Below are 17,439 nucleotides of genomic sequence, written 5' to 3' on the forward strand. Positions count from 1 at the left end.
ACTGGAACTGGTCCAACAAATCATTGTCTTCAACGTGTCACTGGTTTCATCTTCACTTCCCTTCAACTTACTGTTATACATTGTGAAGCCATTGCATGCTTGCTCTATCTTTTGTCTTCACAACATAACTGTATGATTTGATTGGCTTCATAACTTCTTCCTACCTGATCCTTATTACACTGAAGCTTTTGTCACTGTGCTTTCACTCTATTGAATACTTGACCATGGCTTGCCTAGTGTAATCTAACTTCCACTGCATAGTGAAAGGCCTATGTATTCTGTTTGTCTTCATAACATCCACGTTTTGAAGGCTTTCATAAAAATCGCCTATTCATCCCCCCCCCTCTAGTCGATATAACGCACTTTCAATTGGTATCAGAGCAAGGTGCTCCCTTGTTCTGTGTGATTCGGTTTAACCACCTGGAGTTTTAGCTATGTCGACTGCAGGGATAATCAAAGTCTCCGCTGCGTGCCCCGTCTTCGATGGAACTGAATATCCCTACTGGAAGAATAAGATGCGCATGCATCTTGAAGCCATTGACGTCGACCTATGGTATGTCATCGAAAACGGCGTTCCCAAGGCTGGAGAAGGTGTCACTGCTGCTGATGTCAAGAAGTTCACTCAACTGGACTCTACTGCCAAGAATATCATCTGTGGTCATCTGACTAAAGGACAGTATGGCCGTGTGAGTGCCTTGAAGACATCCAAGCTAATCTGGGACTGGCTCTCAAAGGTCAATGAAGGCATCTCAACCCAGAGAGATCAGAGAATCAGTGTTCTTCGCAACCTCTTCAACCGCTTCAAGCGAAATGACAATGAGAATGTCCAGCATACATTTGACCGGCTCACTGACATCACAAATGAGCTTCAAGCCCTCGGCGCCACTGAGATCACCAAACATGAAATCGTCAAGACGCTGCTGAGATCACTTGATAGTTCATTTGACATTCTAGCCCTGATGATTCAAGAACGCCCTGATTTCAAGACACTCGATCCGTCTAACATACTTGAGAGGCTCAACACACATGAGTTTCAGCTTTCTGAGAAAAGAGATATCTACGGTCCAAACTATGGGCGAACTCGTGCCCTGAAGGCAAAAGCTGTGTCCTCATCTGAAGAAGAATCTGACAGCAGTTCTGATGATCCTGAAGACATTGGAAGAGAACTTGCGATGCTAGTGAAGAAGTTCCAGAAATTCACCAAGAAGAAAGGCTTCAGAAAGTCTTCACGATCAAGCTCAAGGAATGATGAAGCTTCTGCTCATGACTACAAGAAGAAAACATGCCACAAGTGCAAGAAAACTGGACACTTTATCTCTGAGTGTCCACAATGGGACAATGAGAACAGAAGGAAGAAGAAGAGCAAGGAATATGACTCTGACGACAAGAAGAAGAAGAAATACTCGAAGCCTTCTTCCAAGTCTTCTTCAAAGTCTTCATCACACAAGAAGAGCTCATCTGGCAAGGCACGTGCGTTTGTTGGCAAGGAAATGGATTCTGAGGAGGAGTCTGCATCTGAGGAGGCAGAGGTGGAGTCTAAGGAGGAATCTGATTCGGGCATTGCGAGTCTGGCTACTGCATATGTTGCCAAGTCCATCTTCAACACTGAAGACAATGACTTCATCACCAACAACGACGCTAATGACGAGGACGACTCCACTCCTACCTACTGCTTCATGGCCCGTGGTGCCAAGGTAGCCAAACGCACTACTCACTATCAAACATCCAGTGACGATGACTCTGATTGTGATTCAAAACCCAGCTACAAAACACTTGCTAAAATTGCAACTGAACAACAAAAGGATATGGAACATATTCAAAAATTGTTAGAAAGAAGCGATGATCTGTTGGGTGCTGAAATGACTCGTTCTGAATCCTTAATTGAAGACATAAAAAATCTTCACGTTAAGTATCAGGAACTTGAAGATCGTCTTGAGACTCTCTCAACTACTCATGAAAAGCTTTCCTATGATTATCTTCAAAGGAAGCAAGAACTTGAGAAGTTGAGAGCGGATCATGAAGATCTTCAAAAGGAAAACGAGTCACTTCGCGCTGAACAGATCAGTTCCGCTCAGGAAGGATTTGAACCACCATGCCTTAAATGCATTGAGCATGATAATGCTACTTCTGTTGCTGAATGTTCCACTGCTACTGCTGTTGCAATATCTTCAACTGTTGAAGTGGTAACTAACCCCTCTGCTGAGGATACCACTGCTATTGCTGATGAAAATGCTAGGTTGAAGACATTGCTTGAAACAGGGATGTACAAAAGTCTCAAAGGGCATCAGACATTATGTGATGTCCTCAAGAAGCAGATTCTGAACCGAAACCCTAGGAAGGAGGGTGTTGGGTTCACAAGGAAAATAAATGCAGATGGCTCTTACTGGAAAGCTGAGCAGTACCCCAAAACCACATGGGTTGCTGCAAAGGAATCCTCAGCAGATCCATCCAATCTGTCTGGCTTCACTTGTGCCAATCCCATTACCATTGATGAATCCTTTGATGCAAACTATAAACTGTTTAAAAATCAGAATGGTGAAGTGTTTGCCAGGTACATTGGTACTAACTGCAGGAATGGGCCACCCATGAAGAAGATCTGGGTTCCAAAAACGTGTCTGGAGAATCTTCCTGTGAATGTCTTCATGACACCTCACATGAAGAAGACAAACCTCAGACCAAAGGCTTCATACAGTCCAAAGGCTTCATACAGACAGAGGACTCACCTGAGTCGCACTAACGCAAATGTTTTGCAGGGAAACCATACTCAGGCATATGAATATGAGAACGGCTCATTAAACCGTCATGTTCATATGACCAAGAACTATTCTGCCTATTCTTATGAGTACTATTGTCCTCCTGCTAGACTGTTTGCTAGGGCCCCAAAGCCAAAATTCTCAGATGCTGCACTTAGACTTATTGCTTCTAAACCACCCTTGAAGATGTGGGTGGTTAAGAAAGCTTAACTCTCTTTTGCAGGGAAAGGTCTCCAGCAGAAAACCAAAATCTTCTGACGCTATTGCTGGGGACCTTAAAAATCTTGCAGGGCGCAAGATAGAATGCCCTAATGGCATCACTATGTATTTTGTTCCTGAATCGCATGCTAATCTCCCTATTAGTCCGAATCTGGATCTAAGTTTTCATAACCCACTGGTTCGTCAAATGTTTTTGCTTCACAATTCTCTTCGTGAAGCCTATCCCCCTAACTGCACTGTAGGGTACGACACAAGCGTCTTCAGAGTCTTCAGAATGGATTATTGACAGTGGGTGTACAAATCACATGACTGGCAAAAGAAGCCTCTTTATGGACTCAACCTTACGTCCAGCCGACAAGAGCCACATCACATTTGCTGACACTGGTAAAAGTAAGGTATTGGGTCTAGGTAGAGTTGCAATCTCAAAGGATCAACACATGGACAAAGTCATGCTTGTTGAATCCCTTGGCTTCAACTTAATGTCTGTCTCAATGCTGTGCGATTTGAACATGGTCGTAATATTTGGAAAATATCGTTGCCTGGTACTAATGGAATCTGACAAGTCTCTAGTGTTTCAAGGGTATCGGAAAGATGATTTGTATGTGGTAGATTTCTCAGCAGGGCCACAGCTTGCAGTATGTCTTCTGACAAAGGCTTCAGAATGCTGGCTTTGGCATCGGAGGCTTGGGCATGCCGGCATGAGGAACCTCCACACCCTTGCAAAGAAGAAGCATGTCATATGCATCGAAGGCGTCAAGTTCAAGAAAGATCACTTATGCGGTGCCTGTGAAGCAGGAAAGATGACAAGGGCAAAACATCCTTCGAAGACAATCATGACCACTACTCGACCCTTCGAACTGCTTCATATGGACCTTTTTGGTCCTACTCACTACTCAACTTTCAACACTACTGCATGCCTCTATGGCTTCATTATTGTTGATGATTATTCTAGATATACTTTGGTGCACATAATCCTTTTCAAGACTGAAGTGCATGATGTCTTCAGACGCTTCGCAAATCGAGCCATGAACAATTATGGCGCCAAGATAAAGCACATCAGAAGTGACAATGGCACTGAATTCAAGAACACTGGCCTTGACTCATATCTTGATACATTGGGCATCACTCATGAATTCTCAGCTCCGTACACGCCACAGCAAAATGGCATCGTCGAACGCAAGAACAGAACACTCATTGAGATGGCCAGAACAATGCTAGATGAATACAAGACTCCAAGAAAATTCTGGACTGAAGCTATTGACACTGCATGCCATACAATCAACCGTGTTTATCTTCACAAGCTTCTGAACAAGACATCTTATGAACTCCTAACTGGCAAGAAGCCAAATGTCAGTTACTTCAGAGTATTTGGCGCAAGATGCTGGATCAAGGACCCACACCATACCTCTAAGTTTGCACCAAAAGCACATGAAGGCTTCATGCTTGGATATTGAAAGGATGCCCACTCCTACAGAGTCTTCAATCTCTTTCACTACAAAGTGGTTGAAACAGTGGATGTGCGGTTCGATGAAACAAATGGATCACAAAGAGAGCTTCTGCCACATGTGCTAGATGAAGTTCCAGCTAGTGAATCAATCAAGCTTATGGGAACTGGAGAGATTGTACCTTCTGAAGCTCATCCTGAAGAAGAACTTATCATCTCAGCACCTGATCCACATGAAGACAATGCTCAGTCTGAAGACATTCCTCCCAACGACAACACAGATCAGCAAGAGCAAAGTCTTCGCCCTGTACATCCTCGTGTTGCCAATGAAGTGCAGATTGACAGAATAATTGATAGCATCAATGCACCTAGTCCACTGACTCGTTCAAGGGCAACTCAACTGGCAAATTTCTGTGGGCACTTCGCATTTGTCTCAATTTTAGAACCCAAGAAAGTTGAAGAAGCCTTTATGGAACCTGAATGGATTCAAGCTATGCAAGAAGAGCTTCAACAGTTTGAGCTGAACAATGTATGGGAACTGGTTAAGCGTCCTGATCCACGGAAGCATAACGTAATAGGCACAAAATGGATATACCGCAACAAGCAAGATGAGCATGGACAGATCATCAGAAACAAAGCTCGCCTTGTTGCTCAAGGATACACTCAAGTGGAAGGCATTGACTTCGATGAAACATTTGCTCCTGTGGCCAGACTTGAAGCCATACGTATACTACTGGCCTATGCAAATCAGCACAACATAATTCTGTATCAAATGGATGTGAAGAGTGCCTTTCTCAATGGCAAGATTGAAGAAGAAGTATATGTTGCACAACCACCAGGGTTTGAAGATCCAAAACATCCTGACATGGTATACAAGCTCAATAAGGCACTGTATGGCCTCAAACAAGCCCCTCGGGCCTGGTATGACACACTCAAATACTTCCTGAAGAGCAAAGGCTTCATACCTGGTTCCCTAGATCCCACTCTCTTCACGAAGACATATGATGGTGAACTGTTTGTGTGCCAAATATATGTGGATGACATTATCTTCGGCTGCACAAATCAGAAGTACAGTGAAGAGTTTGGCTATATGATGCAAGAGCAATATCAGATGTCCATGATGGGGGAGCTGAAGTTCTTCCTCGGTCTTCAAATACGGCAACAACGCAACGGCATTTTCATATCTCAAGAGAAATATCTTAAAGAGTTCCTGAAGAAGTTTGGTATGCAAGACTGCAAAGGCTTCACAACACCAATGCCAGCCAAACATCATCTCGGTCCCGACGACAATGGTAAAGAATTCGATCAAAAGGTATACCGCTCCATGATTGGTTCTTTGCTTTATTTATGTGCATCTAGACCAGATATTATGCTTAGTGTTTGCATGTGTGCTCGATTCCAAGCGGCACCAAAGGAGTCGCATCACCTAGCTGTGAAGCGAATTCTTCGATATTTGGCTCACACACCAACCTTGGGATTGTGGTATCCAAAGGGCTCAGAGTTTGATCTAGTTGGATTCTCGGATGCTGATTATGTTGGTGACAAGGTTGATCGAAAGTCCACATCAGGCACATGTCACTTTCTGGGATGATCACTTGTATGTTGGTCTTCAAAGAAGCAGAACTGTGTATCCCTCTCCACTGCTGAATCTGAATACATTGCTGCTGGATCCTGCTGCGCTCAGCTTCTATGGATGAAGCAAACCCTCAAGGATTATGGCATTCATCTGAAGCAAGTGCCACTTTACTGCGACAACGAAAGCGCCATCAAGATCGCCAACAACCCAGTACAACACTCGAAGACAAAGCACATTGAAATTCGTCATCATTTTCTCAAGGATCATGTTGCAAAGGAAGATATTGATATCATACACGTCAACACTGAAGAGCAATTGGCAGATATCTTCACCAAGCCCTTGGATGAGAAGAGATTTTGCAAGTTACGGTGTGAGCTAAATATCTTGGAATCCTCAAATGTCCTGTGATCAGGCACACATCCTAACACTTATGCATATTGATGACTTAGGTGTGCAACACACGAAGTAACGTATATCTTCAATCAATGAAGACATACACTCTAAGTGTGAATACATTAATGCGGAAATTGACTTCGGAGCGCCACGATAATTGTGCGCCGTGTCTGGGTCTAATACTTCCTATACGGTGGGTAACGCCACCACCAAACGTTCTATTTTGAAGTGTTTCACTCATGGCGTTACCTCGCAATGTCTTCACATTTGGTTTGGCTTCAATCTCAATATGTCTTCATGATTATCTTCACTATACTGATATATAAGTACTATTGTTCTGTCCTCTACAGCATTCACTTATAGCTATGTCTTCTTGTTTGAATCTTTTGAACTAAGTGAATGTGATTGGACCCTAACCTCTCTATGCTTTCTATCTCAAACTCTATCTCTCCAAGTCGTATGCATTCTATTGAAACTGTCGAATGTCTTCACTGCATCCTTGTCAGCAGAAGACACAGAGACAAACTTTAAAACCGTGTTCAATGCTCATTCATCCACAAGAAATCCGGAGAAGTAGGAACGACCCCCGACAATCAAGGCGTGCGTGGGATGTGGAACTGCCCCCAAAATACCGCATGATGGCCACGTGCTGCTCAGATGCGAACCGCCAAGGGCACCTGAGTAATAGCACAGTGCCGCCTCTATCCATATAAATACACAATTCACTGCGGTCATTATCTCTTCTTCCACCTTCGCACGAACCCTAGCGCCACCGCTAGCCCTCGACGACGCCGGCGACGAAGCGCTTCACTGCCGCGACCTCTCCGACGCCGTTTTCACGCCGACCGTGGACATCTTTCTCTCCGCCGTCGCCGTAGGTGTCTTCCGTCGCCAAGTTAGGGCACGAAGGATCGAACTACTCGGCCTCAACTCCCACTTCGTCTAGCAGTTCCAAGTGTGGTAATTAAAACCCCTTTTTACAGCCTCTTTTGATCCTATAGTTCAGTCATTTTCTTCCATAAGAAGTTTCTCTTCACACAAGCTAGTTCTCTTTCAATCTGCATCTCATAACCTGCCTAGAATATTCACTTGTGCATCATGAAGTAGTAGATTCCTCACTTGTACTAATCTGTGGGTTCGTACAAATCTGGAACCAACTTCTTATCTTTAGGTGAATGTCTTCGCACGATGAGGTCAATGTCTTCTAAACCGATTTATCTTCAAAATCTTCTGAGAATGCATATGACCCCTTCCCCTTCCCTCGCACCTTAATGCTGTCACAGGTACATGTCCGTGGGAGAATCCTTTGGTTCTCATAGTCTGCATTCATTTGTAGAGCACTTGCAGCATCACATCAACTCTCCTGAAGCCAGTTCTTGTTGCAAAAGGAAGCCTTTGAAGCCTTTGAACATCTTGAAGCCTTCCAAGTTAAGATTCATGGCTTCAGAAACAGCTGCAAGGAAGGGAGGCAGACAGAGATGTGGTGGAACGTCCAAAGATCTGTCTGATGACTTGGCAGAAATGTACAAAACTGATCCTGAAGAGAGCTATGGTCAGCGCAAGACACGAATCCAATGGATTCGAAGATATTGGGCAGAGCAGTTGTTCCAATACCGCTTCATCACTCAGGAATATGCAGAAAAGTGCGCCATCAAGAGACCGTGGGGAGACATATTATACAAAAAACTCGTACCAGGTCCAGAGACGAAGCCATTGCTCAAGGCTTCTATCCATGCATGGTCAGAGGACCACAGCCAGCTGAAGCACATCCATCATCACTTCTCTGGTGTCGGGATGACGATCTGTTCAAGCGCAACTTCCAATTTGCTCAGAACTCTGCGAAGCAAAACAAGAAGAAGCTGGGGTTAGACTTCAACCCTGGTCCCTCTAAACCAAGGGCAGATGGAACACGCGACGCCGATCCCAATATCATCGGGCCGTATGCCAATCTTGCAGGCCTCATCACTCGCATCCGAGTCCAAGGGACTGCTGTGAATGACCCTCCAGCAGATACTGAGTCTGATGACGCTCCTGCTGCACCGAAGCCGAAGCAGAAGAAGAAGCCGAAAGCTTCCAAGCCAGCTGCATCTCCCAAAATCTCAAGAGCGAAGCCATTGGAAACTGCACCTCCTGAAGCCAGTGTGCAGTCAGAAGACTTATCAAGAGTCTCCAAGCCCTAAGAAGCCAAGAACCTCACAGCTGCTGCCATTCTGCGCAGCGAAACCATAGATCTGTCAAGCGATGAAGATCTTGGAGATGATGCTCTTGAGCAGCTCATCAAAAGCAAGGAAGAGGCTGAAATCTTCAACAATCTGCCTCTGTTTGATGTCGCCATCATCCACAAATTCATCGATGAATGGTTTGACTCCCCAGACATCAGCTTCGATGACCTGCAGCTGCCCATAGGCCTCAGTGTTGCCTTTCAAGGCGCAATTGCTTCAGAACTTGCAATAGCCCAGCGCATTGTTGAACTGGAGCAGAAAATTGATTTTGAAAAGGCTCAGTTCAAGAAGCACGTTGCCAAGCTTAGCGTGCAAGAAGTAAGAAGCTTCAAGATCATGCTGCACGAGCTGAAAGAAAACTTTTTGAAGAAGCGTGCCGAAGCTCAAGGTTCACGAGAGCGGATGAAAACTTCAGCTGATTGCTGCGTGCAGGCCTACAATGAGGCCGAAAAGCGCAAGGCACTTGGGCGTCCAGGCATCGACCCAAGGATGGCCGCCAAGAAAAAGAAGAAGACTGTCACCGCTGAACCAGAGGCGCCAAGGCAAGAAGCTGCACCGATTGTCTTCCCCACTGCTACAACTGGCTCGAAGCCAAAGAGCCGGTCCAATGCCTCCGAGCTCAAGAAGACAAGGAAAGCTGAAGCTGAAGCGAGAAAGAGAAAACACTCAGAAGCCTCTCCTTCTGACCCCACCATCAAGAAGCGCAAGACCAAGAAATCTCGGGCTGCTCCCACAGAGCCCTTGATAGTTGAACCCCTCTCCGTCCGCTATCCTGACGAAGGTCGTCAGTTGACAGTGCATGAGCCTGCTATCACAGAGGCTCCGCACGCTGAAGACATTCCAGCAGCCGACCACAACGCTGCTGAAGACATTGGTCTCCAAGACAATGTACACGGTGATGCAGCCCTTCCTCAGCTTGAGACAAGCGAACTGATCAGTATTGGTCGTCCATTGACGCCAATCACACAAGATGCATCGTGGGCAGATCGCCCACAGGAGGAAGATAATGAGCCCCAGCCCACTGCAACTCCACAGGCGTCGCCTACATTCCGTAGGCTTCGCAAAGGTCCAAGGGCTCAAGCTGCTGACGACATTGCGGCTGCATCAGCCGAAGACAATGAAGAAGCACCACCAGAACCCCAAGCTCCAACTCCACCGCTCCAACAAGAGGCAGTTCCCCAGGAGAACGTACCTGAGTCCGTCCCTCTCATTACACGTGTTGAGGCTGAAAACATTGCGGCTGCCACAAACAACAATGAAGCAAATGTGGAGCCCTCCCCTAGAACAGCTTCAGAAGACACTGAAGTTACTGTCCCTGAACCTTCTGCACCTGAGTCTGCTGCCGGTCCGCAATTCAACTATCACATTGCGCACAGGCCCCAGGTCCAGAAGCCGATCCCACGACTGCCAAGGTTCCCAGGTCCTGCATCAGCTCCTGGCTCCTTCAACATCAACAGCTTCAGGGCAGATAACACGTTCTTCAACAGCTCCACGAACCCTTATTCGAGGGGACGGATTGTATCAGATAGGTTCTGGAGCTATCAACAGCGCAGCTATTATTCATGCATCCTCTACAATCAAGGCCGCATCTTTCCTCACCAGCGCCTTGAGGTTGAAGCTATTGCTGGTCTGCCTGGTCTGGAAGAAGCACTAGATTGCTTCAAGCAAGTGGGTCTGCTGCCGTTCATCACCGATGAAGAGCACTGGAACGAAGAGCTTATGCTTCAATTCTATGCCACTCTGCATATTAAAGGCTACAACAGAGATCCGAAGACATGGGTCCTGGAGTGGATGACCGGAAATGTCCATCATGAAGCTAATGCTTTCGACATCATTGAGCTTACCGGCCTTCCCACTCCTGGCGAATTCTTTGAAGAAGGCTGCCAACTCCATGCTAAAGCAATTGAGAGCATATTTCAGCGTCCTGAGCCAGATATGAGTCAGATGCTCTCAATGATGAAGCCATTGCCTCCAAATGCACCCTATCCAACTGAGTTCTTCGTTGAAGACTTAGAGTACCTGCCCAGAACAATATATCACATCATAAGGCGGACTCTCTGGCCCGTTAAGGGACACTCTCGATATGCAAAGATTGAAGGTGCAATGAAGACTCTCATATTCTGCATTCTTCATGGCAAATGCTTCAACGCACAGGATCTCTTCATCCGTCAACTTGCAGCGTCTGCCTCAGAATTGTTTGGATTGAAGTTCTATGCTCCTTGGGTTATGAGGCTGATTAAGCTTCACTCTGCAATCTCCTATCAGCCCTCAGCCCGCAACCATAGGATATTTTTGCTAGATGTGGACACATCTATTGAAGCAATATATCCAAAGCCTGCCAAGCAACCACTAAGTCTTCAGAATGCAGAACACCAAAGCTTCACTCAAAATATTGAAGGTGTTGAAGCTCTCTCCCGAGTGTATCCAATGGCTGGCACCACACGTGCCCCTGCATCAACTGAAGCCACTGACAGCATAGCTGCACCGAGACCTAAGAAGCGCGCTCGTGCACTCAATGACCGAGAACTTCTTGTGGCTCTTCACCAAAAGCAAGATAGGCATCACGACTGGCTCAAGAGGCAGATGAGAAGCATCATGCAAGACGTCAATCGCATCAGAAATCTGGCAACCAAGAATGCATTTGTCGCACACGAGACCTGTCGTCGCACTTGGAAAGGCCTCACCATGATGTGCACTGAAGCTGAACTGCACGGGGATGGCTTCAAAGAGAGACTCAAATTTGACTCCACGCCTCCTAGAAGAGCCGTGATGTGAAGCACACCATCACTTGAAGAGTCAGAGTTCTCTTCTTCTGCAGCCACCGTGTCTGCCCGGATTATTGAAGAAGAAGACGCGACATCATCTCCACCTGCTTCAACGCGCGTCGAATCTGCACCGAGCTCGTCTGCACCGCCACCCACCTCCAACGACCCTGCTGCGCCTGGGAACGAGTAGAGAACTCAATGTCTTCAAACCTTTTTGGTCATCACTGACAAAAGGGGGAGAAGCATATGATGTTGCTAGTCTTCAAGCGGGTCACTATGGGCGGGTGTCTTCATATGCTTGCTACATTTTGCTTCATGCTTACAACTCCCGTTCTTGCTACATTTGCTTCTTTGAGTTGTAAGCACGTAGCCCTAATGGTCGTCTGCTACCTGTTTGTCACTCTGTTATGCGAAGATAAATTCCGCATGTGCGACGATAAATTCCGCACTTAGATCATTCTGCAGACGTCCATTTTCCATTATGCATGTCATTATCTTCGTATACTCTAACATGCATAGTGGATTGTCATCATAAGTTGAAGAGGATCTCCACAAGTAAAACCTGCCATGTGCATTTGCATTCAAGAAGCAAACTACTTACATGCACATCTTCAGGGGGAGCCCTTGCAGCTTATGAAGACAATTCTTATACAATCTCACAAATTATGTTCCCCGTTGAAAACTTCAACTAGTTTGTCATCAATCACCAAAAAGGGGGAGATTGTAAGTGCATCTAGTACCACCCCTAGTTGGTTTTGGAGTATTGACGACAAACCTAGTTGAGGGACTAATGTGTTTGTGAGAATTGCAGGATAACACAGGTAGAAGTCCCTCATTGATTCGGTTTCACTACCAGAGATGACCCCTAAAAATATACGAAGACATTGAAGACAATGGTGGTTTATGAAGATATTCATATTGAAGACAATGACATAAGAAGACTCCCTATGAAGCTTATGGAACTCGAAGACTTAGATCCTTCGTAGTTTTATCTCATTTATGTTGTGTCATAGGAACCACCGTACTGTTAAGTGGGGTCCAAGAGAACCAGTCAGGATGACTGAAGTGATGCCTAATTCAAAACCTATGTCTTCGAGCGAAGACTATGAGAGAAAATCTTGTCCAGAGTCAGACAAGTCAGCTTTACTTGTAGCCCAAGTAAAGTTGCCGTGTGAGTTCGAAATCCGACCGTTGGTACACATGTCAGTTCCTTAGTGACCCAGGGTCATTTCGGACAAATTAGGTCGGGTTGCCATGTGGCTATAAATAGTCCACCCCTACAACCATAAACGGTTGGCTGCTCAGATTTCAGTGCACGGCTTTTGTCGTTTGAGAGCAACCCACCTCGAAGCCTTTGAGAGAAAATCCCTAGCGAGGAGAAAAGCCCTAACCACCCAGAGCCAGAGTAAATTGGGCATCACTTAAGTCTTCTTGTCTGTGTGATCTGAAGACTTATTACACTTGAGGACTGTGCATCCTCCAGACGGTTAGGTGTTGCGTTCTAAGCATCCAAGAGTAATTGTGGATCGCCGGTGAACGAAGTCTATGAAGGTTTGGGAGTCTACCTTGAAGACTTACCAGAGTGATTGGGCGAGGTCTGTGTGACCTTAGCTCAAGGAGAATACGGTGAGGACTGGGTGTCTTGGACTAAGTGTCTTTGACTGGGTGTCCGGGACTGTGTGTCCTTTGGTTTAAATACCTAGCCGCTCCAACCAGACGTACAGTTGTCACAACAACTGGAACTGGTCCAACAAATCATTGTCTTCAACGTGTCACTGGTTTCATCTTCACTTCCCTTCAACTTACTGTTATACATTGTGAAGCCATTGCATGCTTGCTCTATCTTTTGTCTTCACAACATAACTGTATGATTTGATTGGCTTCATAACTTCTTCCTACCTGATCCTTATTACACTGAAGCTTTTGTCACTGTGCTTTCACTCTATTGAATACTTGACCATGGCTTGTCTAGTGTAATCTAACTTCCGCTGCATAGTGAAAGGCCTATCTATTCTGTTTGTCTTCATAACTTCCACGTTTTGAAGACTTTCATAAAAATCGCCTATTCACCCCCCCTCTAGTCGATATAACGCACTTTCAGTATCCGGCTCTTCAAGATCGGCGATCAGAATATAGTTCGTCTTCAAGATAGAGGAAGGGTGGTCTTGCTCCTCGACTACCGCTACCTGGTGGGTGATCGGCGGAGTTTTAATTTCTCTCTGGTCGGGTCTAAGCCCAATCCGATCGTAATCTGTAGCGACCCCCAAGGCGGCAATGTGATCTAGGAGTTCGTTTAAAGACGATAACTCCGTCGGATTGATCTGGGTGGAGTATTCGGGATCCACGCGGAGGCGATTTTCGATGACCCGAGAGGTCATCGTCGGTCCAAGGGCCAAGCTGGCGGCCATGACGAAGCCTCTGAGCCGAAGGGTTTGGCCTGAGGCCAGGGCACCTCCGGAGGTGATATTTTCCTTGACAACAAGGCGAGCCATCGACCCTTTTTGACGACGTCGCAGTGGAACTCTCAATGAAAGCACCAATGTCGGTGTCAAAACCGGCGGATCTTGGGTAGGGGGTCCTGAACTGTGCGTCTAAGGTCGATGGTAACAGGAGACAGGGGACACGATGTTTACCCAGGTTCGGGCCCTCTCTACGAAGGTAATACCCTACTTCCTGCTTGATTGATCTTGATGAATATGAGTATTACAAGAGTTGATCTACCACGAGATCGTAATGGCTAAACCCTAAAAGTCTAACCTGTATGACTATGGTAATGAGTCTCTCTCCTCCGGACTAAGTCCTCTATTTTATATAGACACCGGGACGATCTAGAGTTACACAAGGTCGGTTACAAAGAAAGAAATCTACATGTTCGATCGCCAAGCTTGCCTTTCACGCCAAGGTGAGTCCTATCCGGACACGGGGGCAGTCTTCGGTCTTCGTATCTTCGCAGCCCATCAGTCCGGCCCATGGCTAACAGGCCGGACGCCCAAGGACCCTTTAGTCCAGGACTCCCTCAGTGCCCCTGAGACAACTTTCTACGGCATAACTCACATTCAAAGTGGCACGAACGCCTACCAGACCAAGTTCCAGAGCTTCATGTTGTCGTCAGGGCATGAGCTAGATGATGCCAGGACGACTGTATTAGAATGAACCTCCATAGCAAGTTTTTATGCATTGCGGACTGAAAAATAACCTTTTGGGTCTAGTCGTCATGCAAGGAAAGGAAGTACGGATCTGTCGGATAGCCAACAGGTCAGCTAGATGATGCTCAGTGTTTTTTTTATTTTTGAGACGAATGCAAAAGCTTTGCTGTATCTATTAATTAAGAAGAAATATAGTTTTTTTGTGTTACAACACACCAGCATTACAAAAGGTAATTACTCTCCGAGCATGATTGTTCCCAAGGTAACCCGGACGCCCAGCACACTCATGTCAGTGGTGGCTAGTGGATAGAAGCTTATTCTTGTAGGTTTTCATGAAAAAGGAAAAATCTGCCCATCCGTGAATTGTGTGAAAATCATAGAATGAATTGCTCTAGCATAGAGCTACAATAAATTTGTCGAACTTGTGTTGCAAAAAAATTGTTTTATGATTCCAAACACATGTCACAACTGGTTATATATTTGTGTGTGTTTTCTCTGATTGTTTTATACAATTGCTTATCACGCCTGAACAGCTGTTCTGCTGCGGATGCATAGTATGATAGTAGTGCTAGCTCGTTACACAATCTTCTAGGGCTTGAGAAGAGATGCCACCCGAGACAAATTTTCGCTTACAAATTGTTATCTTTGCAATATATGCATCTTCGGTTGGCTAACCACCCCTCTCCTTAAATATTCCCGCGATGGTCATACGCTTCCAAATTGTCACCAAACTCATCTTCAGTTTGTCTTCTGCGGACGGCCGACCCCGATCAGGGGGCCCACATCGAAATTCAGGGGAGGAGGGGTCAGGGGAAGGGAGTGAGGATTTCATTCGTAAAGGGCTATTTTTTCTAACGATCGCGTCTTAACCATCCAGCAGGAAGCTAGAGAACAATCCATCGCGCATGGCGCTCCCCGTGGTGGATCTGGCGCCGTTCTTCGCCGTGGGAGACGCCGACGACGCGGGCCGTGCGCGAGGCGTGCCAGGCCACCGGGTTCTTCCGCGCGGTGAACCACGGCGTGCCGCACGAGCTCATGGCGCGCGCCCTCGAGCTGTCGGCGGCGTTCTTTGCGCTGCCGGACGAGGAGAAGGCCAAGGTGTGGCCCGCCGAGGGCGCCTCCGCCGCGCCGCTCCCGGTGGGGTACGCGCGGCAGCCGGCGCACTCCGCCGACAAGAACGAGTACCTGCTCCTCTTCAACCCCAAGCTCGGGCTCAACCACTACCCCGCCGAGCCTGCCGGATTCAGGTTACTTCTTTCTTGCTCTGCTTCAATTGTGGATTGTATCTCTAGTTCTTAGCAACCTCTGCTTCAATTATGAATTGTGAGTGTGTCACAGAGACAGGCAGAACTCCATTTCCCCCCCTTTGCATCGACCTTCCCCTGTCTTATAAACTGAAAGAAAATGAATTCACCGACCTGGGGCTGCTCATCCAGGACATCCTGAGCGAGTGCATGGGCCTGCCGCCGGGCTTCCTCGCCGGGTACAACGCCGACCGCGGCTTCGACTTCCTCACGGCGCTGCGCTACTTCCCGGCGACATCCTCCGACGAGAACAACGGCATCAGCGCGCACGAGGACGGCAACTGCATCACCTTCGTCCTGCAGGACGGCGTCGGGGGCCTGGAGGTGCTCGGGGAGGACGGCCGCTGGGTCCCCGCAGAGCCCGTGGAGGGCAGCATCGTCGTCAACGTAGGGGACGTCCTGCAGGTGCTCAGCAACAAGAAGTTCAAGAGCGCCACGCACAGGGTGGTGAGGAGGCCCGGGGCGCACCGCCACTCCATCGCCTTCTTCCTCAACCTCCACGGCGACAAGTGGGTCGAGCCGCTGCCGGCTTTTGCGGCCGACGTCGGCGAACCGCCGCGGTACAGGGGGTTCCGGTACGACGAGTACATGCAGCTGCGGATGAGGAACAAGACCCACCCGCCGTCCAGGCCCGAGGACGTCATCCACATCACCCATTACGAGATCTAGCTTCTATGATCCATGGGTACTCTGTACTGCGCCTTTTATTCTGTTCTCAAATATCAGCTCGTCTGCGGTGTGAACAGTAGCCTCAGGTTATTTTTGCCTTCAGTTGAATGTGGTCAGAACCATTGGATTGTAATCCAAAGCTTTAGAGCATCTATAATCGACCCATCGTACTCTTTCTATACGTTCTACCCGGTCGCTTATTTTCCACACAACCGCAAATTCAGCCCAAAACGCCCGGTTGACTAGCATATCCCATACTTTTTTTTTCAAGAGTACGTCTAGGCGTATCATATTTTTATAGAAGACAGAAATATTGTGCAAGAAACTACAACTTGTTGCCAACAACAAGTATAGCTTGAACTCCACACTCCATCGCGACAAATACAAACACAACACAAAATGCCTGTCCTAGACCAATCATCTAGCCGCGTCACAACAAATGCCGGCCTCCTCGAAGCAACAGCTCTAACCGGAAACTCCTTGCCAACGCACTACCCACCCTTGGATGCCTAAGAGGAGACGGCGAGTGGATAGCAGGACTCAGTCGGACCCGTGAAAGCCATCGTCTTGGATACGCCGGCGGCTGCGTGCATAGCGCCCATGAAGATCAGCTCGAATAGCGGCAAGCACCGGAGAACCACAAACAGTACCCAAGCCAAGTCTTCACCTGCGATGCTCTCAACAGAGGAACGACGCCACACCGCCGCCATCGCTGGTCCTGCAACGGACCAAAGGCTTTCGCCCGAAGACCACAACCCGATCAGGAAAGGGAGATGCCGACACACCACGACGACGCCTCCAAGGAGGGAAACGACACCCACGGGCGCCGTCGCCGCCAGCTCCGACCGAAGATGAGCAGGATTTTCATCCGAACCGTCGCGCACCTCCACCCTCTGTCAACAGATTAGGCCCAACTGTTGGGGTCACACCGCCGCTGCCGCAACACCT

General features: G+C 47.4%; 1 protein-coding gene and 1 pseudogene across 1 annotated transcript; both read left to right on the top strand.

The window, feature by feature from the left end:
* Positions 1-15,243: 15,243 nt before the first annotated feature.
* Positions 15,244-15,948, top strand: LOC147987190 (fe(II)/2-oxoglutarate-dependent dioxygenase 3-like; annotated as a pseudogene).
* Positions 15,920-16,672, top strand: LOC147987191 (1-aminocyclopropane-1-carboxylate oxidase 2-like). The gene has a single exon (XM_087545175.1). The coding sequence runs from the start codon at positions 15,973-15,975 to the stop codon at positions 16,489-16,491; it is 519 nt and encodes a 172-aa protein (XP_087401301.1). The 5' UTR covers positions 15,920-15,972; the 3' UTR covers positions 16,492-16,672.
* The last annotated feature ends 767 nt before the right edge of the window (positions 16,673-17,439 follow it).

This window comes from Triticum urartu, chromosome 2A (genome assembly GCF_056163025.1).
Source record: "Triticum urartu cultivar PI428250 chromosome 2A, HENAU_Tu73, whole genome shotgun sequence".
NCBI classification, from domain to species: Eukaryota; Viridiplantae; Streptophyta; class Magnoliopsida; order Poales; family Poaceae; genus Triticum; species Triticum urartu.